This window comes from Vigna unguiculata, chromosome 3 (assembly GCF_004118075.2).
Source record: "Vigna unguiculata cultivar IT97K-499-35 chromosome 3, ASM411807v1, whole genome shotgun sequence".
NCBI lineage: Eukaryota > Viridiplantae > Streptophyta > Magnoliopsida > Fabales > Fabaceae > Vigna > Vigna unguiculata.
Genome location: NC_040281.1, coordinates 62,011,427 through 62,025,994, shown reverse-complemented (window position 1 = coordinate 62,025,994; position 14,568 = coordinate 62,011,427). Strand labels below are relative to the sequence as shown.

The 14,568-nt window shown below is 34.1% G+C and overlaps 2 protein-coding genes across 2 annotated transcripts; both read left to right on the top strand.

The window, feature by feature from the left end:
* The first annotated feature begins 2,350 nt into the window (after positions 1–2,350).
* Positions 2,351–3,349, top strand: LOC114175562 (putative ubiquitin-conjugating enzyme E2 39). The gene has a single exon (XM_028060315.1). The coding sequence runs from the start codon at positions 2,351–2,353 to the stop codon at positions 3,347–3,349; it is 999 nt and encodes a 332-aa protein (XP_027916116.1).
* A 2,121-nt stretch (positions 3,350–5,470) lies between these two features.
* On the top strand, positions 5,471–7,417 carry LOC114175561 (protein MAIN-LIKE 1-like). The gene is made up of 4 exons (XM_028060314.1): positions 5,471–5,728; positions 5,831–6,487; positions 6,590–7,162; positions 7,235–7,417. The coding sequence occupies exons 1-4, from the start codon at positions 5,471–5,473 to the stop codon at positions 7,415–7,417; spliced, it is 1,671 nt and encodes a 556-aa protein (XP_027916115.1).
* Positions 7,418–14,568: the final 7,151 nt, after the last annotated feature.

The window sequence follows — 14,568 nt, the reverse complement described above, 5'->3', positions numbered from 1 at the left end:
ATTCCACATTTAGACTCCACGCTTGGGATTCAGGAATTGCACAATCGATGATATACTAACATAATGATCTATAGAATTACAAGTTAATTTGTGACATTTATGAAAGGACAATAATCCATATAGTTTTACTATAAGTCGCTAATCAAACTTTACCACAAAAATCATCCTAGAGACTTTGACTAAAACATTTTTTTTATAATGTGTAGTTGGATTTCAAATTATTACGGGTTTTTAAAAAAATCATTAATAATTGTAAACTTTTAGTTCATTTTTCATGGTGTATATAAGTCATTTGCAACCATCGGCGGACCTACATAGGGACTAGGGGAGCCATGGCTTCCCCAAACTTTTAATTTTATTATATATATATATATATATATTTAAATATTTAAATTTTATATTATTATATTATTTTTATTAAGTTATATATATATATATATATATATATATATATATATTATTTTTAGTGTTTAAAAAGTAAAATAAAAATTAATTTGATGGATTAATAACTGGATTAAAGAGATTAAAGTTCTATATCTAGTTATAAGGTTTTTCAAAACAAGTCATCAAAAAAGTGTGAAATAAAACAAAGACAAATTAGGAAAAAGAAATTGGAAAACATAGAAGATAAATAATGCATACTCACACGATCTCATGAATAAGTATCATAGTATGATGTATGTATGTTAGATTATGATTCTTCTATTACGATATTTCTTCCAAATTAAGTTTCCCCAAATTAGTATGAATCCTAATTATGATTTTAGGGATTTTTTGTATGAAATTGGCATGAAGTCTAATTATATTTTCTCAAATTAGTATAACCCATTGATATTTTGTATTTTCAACTGTATGTAATGAATTAGTTGAATAGTCTTCAATTGAAATAAAAATTAGAATACTCATTCATGTGAATTCAATAAATTAGAAAGATTAAAAATTGAAAAATTTGAATTGCATGGTTTAAGAAGAAATAATTTTTTTAATTAAGAAAATTATATATAAAAAATATAATTTGGCACCCCTAAATATTTTCTCCAAGTTCCGCCACTGTTTGCAACGAAGAAATTAATTAAAACACATACAATCTACTAAACATTCTATGCAATACACATTAATTTATTAAATTATTAGGTAAATATGAATTGTTGTACATGTTAGAAAAATATGAAATGAAAATTTTCTAATATATTTTATTTTCACAAAAAGTTACATATTCATGACTTTGTTATCATGGTTAAGGATTAAAAGGGTTAGAAGTGGGTTTTAAAACTAACTCAATCTCATAAAATTGACTTGTAATTTGTCTTATCTCTAGCTGATGTGAGACTTCCAACATACCCTCTCACATCGTGATATATTTATCTCGTACGTGGAATTAGAAATGAATGATCCGTTAGCGGCTCGATAGCGGATAAAACAGAATGTCAAAAAAATCTCGCTAAGATAGGCTCTAACCTAACTTTGATACCATGTTAGAAGTGAGTTTTAAACCTAACTCAATCCTACAGAACTAGTTTGTAAGATAAGGATTACATCCACTTATATATGTTAATTGACCTTATCTCTATTCCATATACAACTTCCAAAAAAACAAATAAGATAAAAAAAGATTAAGTGCAAAGTTAAATTATTTAATTTTGAACATGAAATTAAATGTATTTTATTTATTTTCTAACTACAAGCAATACAAGAAAATTTTTTAGTGGTCGATTATAATAACTAAAAAAAAAATCTTATCAGTGGTCAATTATAATAATAAAAAAAGTAATCACGAATAATTTAAATACTAATTTATATATTAAAATTATTAATAACTAAAATAATTTATGAATTTATCGGTGAATTGATTTTTAAATTAATTATTAAAATTTTTAATTGTTTCTAAATTTATATTTAAATTAATCACTAATAAAACATTTAAAAACTATTTTTTTAATAACTAATATTAATGACTAATTTATTATAATAAACAATTTAAAAACTACTTTAATTATTTTTAAACTATAAATTGATATCAACAATTAATTACTTTTTATATCTCTAAATTTGGTCAGTAGATAGAATCGAGAAATAATCGGAAGATGCAACACGATCTTTGCTTTTTGCTATTTAAAGAGTATATAAAATTATTTTTAAATTAAAAACTTAAGCTCAGTAGTAGTGGTAATAATTTGTGTGAGGAAGGTGGTATATTCGTATTTCATTATAATGATTCAATTCAACTCAATGCTGAAATGTGGCATCAACTGCCACGTGCTCCTTTCTGACAATGTATTTAACAGCAACACTCAGCTGCAAAGAAAAAAAATAAACCAAACCTGTTCGCCGATTCCCATCCATCCTTAACATGGCGGCAGCCACCGACAAAAACAACATGGAACGCTTCGACGTCGTATCGGACGTGGCGGACCACTACTTCATATTACCAAATCAGGACTCAGAAGGCCTCAGCAGAGTAGGGAGTGACGTGTACAAGAAGATAATGAGAGAGTGGAAAATCCTCGCCCGCAGCCTCCCCGATTCCATATACGTTCGCGTATACGAGAAACGCATCGATTTGCTCCGAGCAGTCATCGTGGGCGCCGCCGGCACCCCCTACCACGACGGTCTCTTCTTTTTCGACATGGCGTTCCCACCTGATTACCCGGCCAGCCCGCCGGATGTCCATTACCGCTCCTACGGGTACGCCATCAACCCGAACTTGTACAGCGACGGCCACGTGTGCTTGAGCCTGATCAACACGTGGCTCGGGAGAAAACACGAGAGGTGGGAGCCAGCTCGCTCCACCGTGCTGCAGTTGTTACTCTCGATCCAAGCGCTTGTCCTAAACGAGAAGCCGTTTTTCAACGACGTTTGGTCGGAGTTTTTCCCGCTCGGACGCTTCTTCTTGATTGATAGGTCGCAGGCTTACAACGAAGTCGTTTTCGCTCTCAACTGCAGGACCATGCTTTGCCAGCTACGCCACCCGCCGCGGAACTTCCAAACCTTCGTCGTTGCCCATTTCCGCGACCGGGCGCGTGCCATTCTGAGCGCGTGCGACGACTACGCGAACGGGCGCGCTAGAGTTGGGAATTACGGTGAAGCCGGCGAGGGTTGGAAGTCGAAGGTGAGGGTTTCGGCGAAACTGAGAGAGACGTTGGTTATGTTGTATCCTCAACTTTTTGAGGCATTTGTGTTGAATGGTGCGTTTTTGGGTTGTGATGAGGAACGGTTGAGGATGGAAAAGAGAGATGGGTTGTGCAAAAGTAATGTTACTAGGAGAAAGTACAGGGTAATTATGGGGAAGGTGTTTGGGAGAATAAAGAGCATTTATAATTCAACGTTTAAGACTAGTCACAAAAGTTGATATCAATGTTACTCCATAGGAAGTTTAGCTACCCCTTCCTTCTTCTGTCTTAAAAACAAACCCTGATCATTTTTTAATTAGAGATTCATATATGATAGTTTAATAGACTGATATACATATTTTCTCTTGTAGAAATTATGTATCACCTTGCCAAGTCATCCATTCTTAGGAATGTTAATATTAAAGTAAACCGTATGTATAAACTCATTTTAGTAAATATTATGACTGCAATGAATAATAAAATTAAAAGAAAAGATTAAATAATTATTATAAATATTGGGAAAATAAAAAGGAGTCAAGCCTTAGAAATAATGTCTCATTTTTTTTGTGAGACTATTTATATTCATTTTTTGAAATAAATTTAATTATTTTAGCTTTTAAATTATATTTTTTACGGAAGCTTGGTTTTCAAAATTAGAATTTCCATATATAAGTATTTAAGAGTAATCTTTAAAATTGTATTATAATTACGGATAAATTCATTTAATGTTTCTAAACTCGATAACTCGAGTTTTTAATAAGAGGTGAATTAGCTACTCGTATCTTGTGTTTTGTTATCTATTAGGTAAAGACTTACTTTATTCGTGCCTAACTATAAAAAAAAATATTTTAAAATATCCTTAACTTTTCTGTAAACTGTAATTTAATTGTCTCTTATGTTATTAATCATTTCATTTCATATACAGTTACTGTTAGAAAATGAGCTGGATTAAGATTTACCTCAAGTGTGACATTGAAAGGATAGCGAGATGGGGGTTTCTCCTTGCACCTCCAATAATCTCTCCTGTACCCCCAAAACCTATTTTATTTCTATGTTTGCCCCTGGTTAAAAAAAAAGTTACTGTCTCTTTTCTCTCTTTCACCTCACTGCACCCCCAAATACCCCTGCACCCCTCACACCCCTCAGCACACTGCACCCCAAAAACCCCTCACCCTCACCCCAATAAAGCAGATTCCCTCCCTGCACGCACCTGCACCCTTGCTTGGAATCTTTGACCTAATTTCTTTTATCTTCCACAAAGCCTCCATGCGTCCACACCTCCACACACTCTCCATCCTCATTCTCCCTCTTCTCCCTGTTTTCCCACAAAGCATTCTCCCCACGCCATCCTTTTCTCCTCCACACGCAGTATCCTTTTTTCCTCCACACACCATTCTTCTCCCCAGCGTTTGCCTTTCATCCTTTTTAGCGGCTTCTCCATTTTTTACAGGTAAGTAATACTGGTTTTTTAATATTAGATAGCATGTGTATATTTTTATTTTAATGCATGTGTATATTTTTATTTTAATTGATTTTATATGTAACTTTGTTTAAACCTGCTTTGGAAAGGTGGGTTGTGTTCATGAGTGGTGTGCGTTTGAGAGGAAGGGTTGTGGCGTTTTTTTTAAGGAAACGGATTGTGGAATCCGTTTCCCCATTTTTTTTTTTTACAAAACGAATTGTGGAATCCGTTTTTTTTTTTTTTTTGGAAACGGATTGTGGAATCCGTTTCCCGTTTTAATTTTTTTTTACAAAACGGATTGTGGGATCCTTTTTTTTTTTTAGGAAACGGAATGTGGAATCCGTTTCCTCTTTTCTTTTTTTTTTAAACGGATTGTGGAATCCGTTTCTTTTTTTTTTTGAAACGGATTGTGTAATCCGTTTCACGTTTTATTTTTTATTTTTTAAACGGATTGTGGGATCCGTTTCCCCTTTTTATTTATTTATTTTTTTTACAAAATTCGTTTCTGTTTTTGTTTGGAAACTTAGGTGAAACGGATTGTGCAAACCGTTTTCCATACTGCTGAAACGGAACCTGGAATCCGTTTTGGCTGTGTTTTTTGGTTTTCCCATGTGAAATCCGTGTGTTTTTTGGTTTTCCCTTTGCATCTGATTTACTTCTTGAATGCGTTTAATGTTTTTTATTTAAATTCGTTTCATGTAATTAATTTGATTGTGATCCGTCTTCAATTTGTGAAATTGAACCCACTTAGAGTGTTTTTACGAGGAAAAAAAAAGGAAAGATGATGTGAAATTGAACTTGCACTTACTACATTTAGAGTGTTTTTACAAGGAAAAAAAAGGAAAGATGAGGGCGAGTATTTATTATTTATTAATTTGTATTTTATTTTATTATAGATATGGTTAGGACACGAGGTAATATATCTAGACGTGGTTCAAATGATGCACCCGAGAGTTCCAGACAGGGGGCTGCACGGAAGAGACCGACAGCATCGGCTCGTAGAAGGGGTCATGAGGCTAATGTTGTTGAGGATGACATTGTTGAGAATGAGGTTCCTGACGTTCCTCGGGAGGACGAGCATGTCATTGATAACGATGGTGGAGGATTTCCTGGTGGTCCGTATGATACATCTTTATTGACCCGGTACCAGGATCATGTTGCACGCATGATATAGGATGGTCAGGTCAGTAAGAAGTTTTTATATAAGTTTGATTTTGTTGTTGTTAAGTATTTTTATTCTTGTTTATTTTTTTGTTAGGATCGAGCTGTGAAAGTGGTCTCCCATATTAAAAAAGTTAAGAAATTAGGACGTCCTCACCCTGCTGTTGCACCTTTTGTGTTAGCTTCTGGATTATCACCTTTGTGCGACATTTTATATGAATATATCGATCTTGGGTTAGTATTGGGTTTCGTGGAGAGATGGCATCCCGAGACTAATACTTTTCATCTGCCCATTAGGGAGATGACCATCACTTTGGATGACGTATGGTCACTTCTCCATCTTTCCATCAGTGGAAACTTTTGCTCCACTGAAAATCTTGAATATGAAGATTCTGTTCAGATTTTGACGACACTTCTTGGTGTTGACCGGGCCATGGCATGTGTGGAGCTGAATCAAAGTCGGGGTGCACAGGTCCGACTGAGCTGGTTGAGAGACTTGTATCACAGCTGTTGTGAAAATGAGCTGTGGGAGTTTGCTGCACGTGCATATCTTTTGCACCTTGTAGGGTGCACGATATTTGCTAACAAAAGCGCCACCTATGTTCGTACACATTATCTCGAGTTATTTAGAGATCTCTCCACATGTCGTACATATGGTTGGGGAGTTGCTGCTCTTGTCCACTTATATGAGCAGCTAGGAGATGCCAGCTTTGCAAATACAAAGCAATTAGCTGGATATCTACCTCTTTTGCAGGTACCCATTTATATAACATTTTATTCTTTATTTAACTTGTTTTTAGTTTTATATGACAATGGTTAAATGAAATATTATTTGATACAAGCTTGGATATACGAGCACTTCCCTACATTGGGAAAGAAGGAAGTACGAGATACATATGTGGAGACCGAACCCCGTACTCTACGTTATGTCACTGGACGCGCCATTTCCGCTATAGCTGATGTTAGAGTCCAGTTGGATGGCTTGACATATGATGGGATGATTTGGAACCCATATGTAGCACACAGAGCTGCTCGACAACTGGTAACACATGGCATGTTTTCTGGCTTCCTGAGGGTTGGGACCGTCGTACAACGTCATTTGCCGGAGCGTGTGTTGCGACAATTTGGCTTCATCCAGCCTATTCCACGACCGCCTAGTTCGGTTCCCATGATGGACTTTGAGGCTATTGATGACCGGTGGAAAAAGCACGAGCAGTTTGTTGTACATCAAGTGGTCCAAGCACCAGCTCCTTTTTCATGTTCAGATGGATATTTGCAGTGGTTTAGGAGAGTCTCTCATCCATACATTTTACGTGGAGCTGAGGCCGACCGACCTAGCCTTGTGCTTGTGCCCCGACTTCGTCGGAATTTGCCAGATGACATAACAGTTCAGAGGACGTCACCGTCATCATCTTCCAGTGGTTTATTGGTATGTTACACATTTAGTTGTTCATATTATTAGTAACTTTTAATATTTGACATTAACTTGTTATTATCACAGGGTCTCGTGAAACGCATTGTAAGTGGTCTTCAGCAGATGATAGACTGTAGAGACGTTATTGAGGGCACAGTTGCCTGGGATCGCACTCATGAGTTATTGCATATGGCTCAAGATGGCGTTGAAGAGGAAGAGACTAGAGGAGGACGTAGAGTTCGAGGTCGACGACCATCTACGTCTGGATAGTCGATTTATTTGTATTTGATGTTAGAGTTGACATTTCTATTGGATTTTATATTAAGATATTTCATTTATATATGGTATTTTATATTTAGATATTTCATCTATATATAGTATTTTATATTAAGTTATTTAATGTTAGCAATGAGGCCAAAATATATCCGTCCCTTGGCCAAATGAGTTAGAATTTTATATATTGGTAAAATAATTACAAACTACAACAGTGAAATACTTAAATACAATCAACAAATATCAGTCTTCCATGAGATCTACATAACTACGATCCACTATGTGTAAATCTAGGAATGCTTGCATCCTATCTCTATAAAATGATGCCCACCCTTTTGCCTTTGGGTAACAATTGCTAGATGATATGATATCCACTGTCGGTAATGGACAACCTTCTTGTAGACGAACCTGTAAATCAGCAATTAGTCAATAGAGAAATAAAGTTCTTTATAAAAATAATATATATATATATATATAAACATATATACCTGCACAAAATGAGAATTGTAAATATGTCCGATACAAATTAGTCGATGTTGACTTTGCGAAATAGGTGGGGATGTACGAAGTGGGAATATAGTCAAATTTTGAACTGATGACAAGCACACGAGGATTACATTATACCGATTAGCAATCGCATACCCCATGTCTGGTATAGTCATCCACTTGTCTCGATTAGCCTATATATAATTTATTAGATTATAATAAAACAAAATCATAAAAAACTTGTAATACATAAATTTGAACACTGGTGTATAGAAGTTATACCCCTGATGGTGATTGAACTAGCAAAGACTTTCTCAGTTCTTCCAGACGATCATAGCCTCCAACTAACGTTGCATATTCATCTCGCCATTGACTAAGTTCTTTGTATAGATCATGTCTAATTAGAGGCCACGACTCCTCACCCATACCCAACAATGCAGCAATGCATCTATATCCACAATGACCATCCGCCATAACATCGACAACATCGAGTATATAAGGATGAAAAACAGGATTGAACTGTTCTAGCATGTGTATTACTTTCTCTTCAATTACACGTTTGCTCTTCAGCTTGTTTTCTGTTTTTGCAACACATGTGTCTTGTCTTGAGGACTCAATGAAGGCGTCCACATGCTCAAAATAGGAGGGATCACGCTTGGTTGACTTCTTTGATCTATGACTCCTAGCTGCACCTTTCGTCTTAACTTTACTCGGTGGTGGTAACATCGATGTCATGGAAGGGCAAACTATGTCAAGTAATTTATGTTTTATGGTCACTTTTCCTGCAATATCAACTTCTTTGAAAAGATTAAGCAGTAGATCAACCTCCCTCTGAATAGATAATTGCCCTTCAAATTGTGAAGACGAGACATTGGAGAAGCTCAACCTAGTCCACATGACATGAATTTCTTGGAGAGGAATAATCCCAGGATCATATCGTGCTAATTCACACGCACATGATAGACCATAAGTTTGTCTGAGAATGCAGCCACAACGACTACTATCGAATCCAATCTTCTTTACTCTTTCCAACTCTGGAGCAAGGAGTTCTAAGGCACATCTAGAAATATTTCCCACTAATCTTCTATAACTCAATGCCTTGTAAGAGTCACTGATCAGATTTATACTTCTTTCAAAAGACGCTTTAATTTCGTTATGTTGCAAGATAATAACGTTGTGAATGTCATCCCAACACGAACAAAGGTCTCCCATACTACTGCCAAGAACTTTCTTCAGACTCCAGTGAGCAGACTCAACCCTAGTACAATTTATACAAGGAAATCATATAAACCATTAATAAATAAATTTAATTAATAGCAAAATGCAAATATACCTGTTTGATGTTGTATTCCCCAAATGCATAACTTTGTTCGTCCATGCCTTCACAAAGAATTTCTTGTAAGGAATGATCCACGAGTCGTTAACATATTCAAAGAATACAGGCCACGACTGGCAAACAAGCTCAAGACGATGAACACACTCGTTAAACTTTAATTCATCTTCGCAGTCCATGACATTCTCCCAGGCTTGAAGTACAACATCCCATGCGTCAACAGAATTTACTAACATTTTGCACTTTGCCTGCACATTTTTTTGAATGTGGAAACGGCATAGAAGATGATAACACTCAGGGAACACAATGCCAACAACATTCATTAGAGCAAGATCCCTATCAGTTACAATGACTTGGGGACCACCCTCGCACGTCATAAACAGACATATGAGCCTTTCAAGAGCCCAAATGAAATTATTTTGCTTTTCACTAGATAAAAATACAAAAGCGACTGAGAAAATTAATCCTGTTGAGGTCACACCAACAATCTCAAGTAATGGCAACCGATATTTGTTGGTTTTATAGGTACTATCCATTAAGAACACAATATTGAATGAATTTAACAACTTCACAGCATCAGGATGGGTCCAGAACAAATCGCTAACCACATCAGATTCATCAAGACATCTACTAAAATGGATGTAGTGATCACGTTCCAACATCAACATTAACTATTGTAACTCAGTTCTTGAACCTCTTATTGAACGTTTGTACCTATATCTTGCATTATACACTTGCTTCAGGGTTGTAACATTACACTCATCTTTTTCTTTGAGAGTGAGAAGTATATTTGCAGGTTTGACTTGACTTTTAGTCATATCAACAAGCAACGACTGTTTAGTAGACTTCAACCTACCCGCATAGGGGTGACCAACTAGAGTAGATGAGACATCGTGATTATGGTAACCACATTTTACGTTCAACACCCATCCCTCCCCTTGAGAGATGGGTCTCCCTCTCAATCTAAAGGGACAATCACATTTTCTTGTCCCAGATAAACTCGGTTCTGCATCACACTTGTATTTTCTATATTTTCCACCTCTTTCACAACCTAATAATACATGGGTCTTTCTTCCTGGTTGTCCATTATATTTATTTGATCTTAGAATAATGACAACAAATCCAAGATTATAAGCAACCTCTCTAACCCACTTAATCAAATCTTCACGTGTTGGGAAAATATCATCGGTTGTAAAATGAGATGTATAATCTTGTTCGCAAATATCATGAACAAAATCAGAAAACTCTGACATGAGACTACAATTTAGTTAAGAGTCCGCTTGAGAATCCAAGAAACTCAAATAACTAAAATGATGATCTTCCATAATGAACTATAATAAAAAAATATATTTTAATACGTAAATAACCCATCGAGGGTAACCACATAATACATAAGAATATTAAAAAATAATGCAATTAAAAAATAATGCATAAAGAATACAACACAAATCAGAGAAAAAAAAGAGTGAATGCAACACGTATCAAAAATTGAAAACTGATTGCATGCTGATATTCATAACTGATTGCATGATTTAGGTTACAAAATTCACCAATCGCACAGTATAAATTCATTCACATTCAAAATTCACCAATAACACAACATACACTTATCAACATTCAATACCAACACACAAAATCCAAGTATGAAACGGAATACCTATTCTGTGTCACAAACATATGAAACGGCTCCCAAAACCCGTTTGACAAAAAAGTACACGCAACTTGGTGAAACGGGTTACAAATTCCGTGTCACATCTTTGAGAAATGGATTATGTAATCCGTTTAGAAAAAAAAATTTGATTTTTTGATGTTTCAGTGTTTCGTCCGTCGCACAAAATAACCATACAAATAAGGAATTGAATTCTATTTCTAAGAAGAGGACAACACGTACATGCATGCCACCAATCTTATTCACGACTTCTTTTCATTAAACGTTGTCGGAACTCGAAATGGAATCAAGAAGAAAGAAATGGGGTGTGGGTGTAATTTTGAAGAGATTATGATGCAAAATTTATTTACCACTAAGGTTTAAAAGCAATGAGGTGAGGGTGTAATTTTTTAATGAATGGGGTGTAAGAAAAAAATCAAAATTTATCGGCATACACTTTCCGTTTCATAAAATTCTGAAAAGGATTCCTCTTTCCCAGAGAAAAAGAAAATCCTTATTAAATTAAGAAAGGTCACTTAGAGCATCCCAGAACCAGCTACGAACATGAGAGTAAGGTTTAAAATTAATGGGGTGGGGTGTAATTTTATAATCAAGGGAAAAATCAAAATGCATGCGAAACGAAATACAGATTCCGTTTCATAACACTCTGAAACGGATTCTGTATTCCGTTTCATAAAAAAAAAAATTTTTATGAAACGGAATACAGAATCCGTTTCACAGTGTTAAGAAACGAAATCTGTATTCCATTTCAAAAAAAATTGCAATTTTTTTATGAAACGAAATACATAATCCGTTTCATAACACTCTGAAACGGATTCTGTATTCCGTTTCATAAAAAGATTTGCAATTTTTTTTATGAAACGGATTACAGAATCCGTTTCAGAGTGTTATGAAACGGAATCTGTATTCCGTTTGGCATGCATTTTGATTTTTTTCTTTAAACGGCTTTTGTATTCCGTTTTGTAAAAGTTTGAAACGCATTTCAGTCTCCGTTTCATAAAAGATTTCCTTATATACGTTTCACATCAAAAGCAAACAGAAAAAGAAAAAGTTTAAGCTGGAAGGCTAAGCTGGAAGGCTAACCTGGATGGAAACTACCACTTCGAGAAAGATAACAGAGTTACTTACAACAACCTTCCTTCAAAGAACGACACAACCTTCGATCACAATATGAAGAACGGAAAGTAAAGACAGTGAGAGAATAAATAACATTCTTTAAAAAAAATAAATGCAAGTGATACAAACCAAAAGAGGGACCACAACAGAGAGAATGAACGAATGAAGGAAACAGCAGAGAGAATGAACGAATGAAGGACAAAGAAATTAAAACTCTGAGGCACCACGAACCACAAAGAATGAGAGAGCAAAAATTTAAATGAAAGTGGACACGGGATGGAGAATAAACGAAACGGAGTAGAAGAAGTAACGTTTTGGGGGTGCAGGATGTTGGTGACGCAGTAAATGAAATTTACTGCGTCGTAACCACTTTCACCCACTCTCTCACCCAGTTGTAAATAAGGGTATAAGAGTCATTTTTGGGGGTACTGAAGAATCGTTGGAGGTGCAGGGAGAAGGCCCCTAGCGAGATTAGCTGTTTGAAAATTTTATTAAAAGATTTGGAAGTGAAAATGAGTAAATTTAAAAGTTAAGTTTGTGAATGATTGGATTGATGTGATTGATTAAAAGTTAAGTTTAATTGAAAAAAATATCAAATTATTTTTGATGTTAAAAATAATATAAAATTATATTTAGATGAATTATATTTATTTTATAAAAATATTTAAATGAATAAATAACAAAAAATAAATTTAATAAAAATACAATATATTTATTCTTAAACTTTTGTTTTTGTTGAGTAAATGCTTGAAATGGGCAGAAGCAAAAAAAGCATCCAGGTAAATCAACTTGAATTAAGAAACGAAAAATAATCAAAGGCATTATAGTAATCTTACACAAATCAATTCCAAATCTTTGCATATGAAAGAAGATGGAAAAATAATGAAATCCTAGTATTCTTTCCTATTCATTTCTGTCTTGCAAATCCTCCCTATAAGTGATTTTGACTGAATACGGTCAAATTTTGTACATACTCCACTTAATACAACCAGATTTGGACTAGTTTATCTCGATCTTTAGTCTAATCCAACTAAAAATTTAAATTAAAAATTTTGATTAAATTTTTTGGATTATCTATATTTGAAAATCTGAATTTAGATAATAGATATCCAATCTATAAAATATATAAAATGTAAATCATATTAAAATCCACATACAGTGAAATAGATTAGATTTTTAATAAAATGAATTTTAAATTGATTGAGTCAAAACAGAAATGGATTAGATCAAGAAAATTGGATTTTTTATTCAACCCTAACGCCTATGATTTTTCTTCCCTTTCCTTATGGTCTAATATTTGCTAAACCCAACAGAAATTTGCTAAATCCAAAAGAAACGGAAATCATAAACCAAGAACTAATTTTTTATATAAAAACAAAAACGATAAGTACCAAATACTAAAATTGATCAAAATTATGAGTTAATTTTGTTGTTTAATATTCATGATAAATTTAATGAAAATATGACAATGTAAAATTTGCTTACATTAATGTTGTTAACTTTTATTACAGTTCTTCTAGTACCATGCCTTGAACGATTTATAATTATTTATAATATTCTTTGCAATGCATTTAGAGGACTCTTCCCTTGCTATAGCTTTTAAGAGTATCGATCAAAATCGGTTAGAAGGGACCATGCCTCCATGAGCAGCGATATTTAAGTAATACGGAAAATTTGACTTGTTTTAAAAGTATTGAAACATGTTTGTTTGAGACATTGCTTCATGTTTCTCTCGCTACACCACATCAACATTCATCCCATCATCTCTCAAATTTAGCTTGCTCATCATATTTGGGATAAAAGAGTAAAATAATTTTAACTTGAATTTAAACAGTAAATACTTAATTTCATGTTACCAAAATCTAAATATGAACACCAATAATTTCATGGAATGAAACTGTGCGTGTTTGAATATGTATATAAACTAGTCATGCATAAAATTCAATTGAAGTAATTAGGAAAGTGTCTTAGAAACATAAATAATACAAATAAAAGCAAGTATTATGAGAAAGCGAAATCCCATGTGGAATTCGTGGTACATGTTCAAAGAAAAGACAAAAGTTTGATGTAAATTTCATTTCATCACTAAACATAATGATAACTCTCCAAGTCAATTTACATCTAATCCTTGTTTAGGTGTTGGCATCAAACTTATGTTGTAGATAGAGCGACAAAGGCAAGTGCGTCTCCTTTATATGTATCATGATATGTCCACTGCCTTGTACTATGATTTTAATCCAAGACTAGAAGAGAAACCATAACTTCTTATTTTTGCAAATGTGAAACTAATATTTTTTTTCTTAGAATAAACGGAACCTACTGATTAAAACAAAACAAGGGAAACATCTAAATACACAATTATATAATTATATCATTATATTGTATGAAGGAGTACAACATCTTTTACAATTGGTAGTATCATTTTTAATGGGTTAAATATGTCTTTGGTTTTTTTATCTTTTTGGTAAAAATTAGAAATACTTCCTTTTTGAAATTTTGACCAATTTAGTCCATCAGTTTTAGAAATACGTAAATTTAGTCATT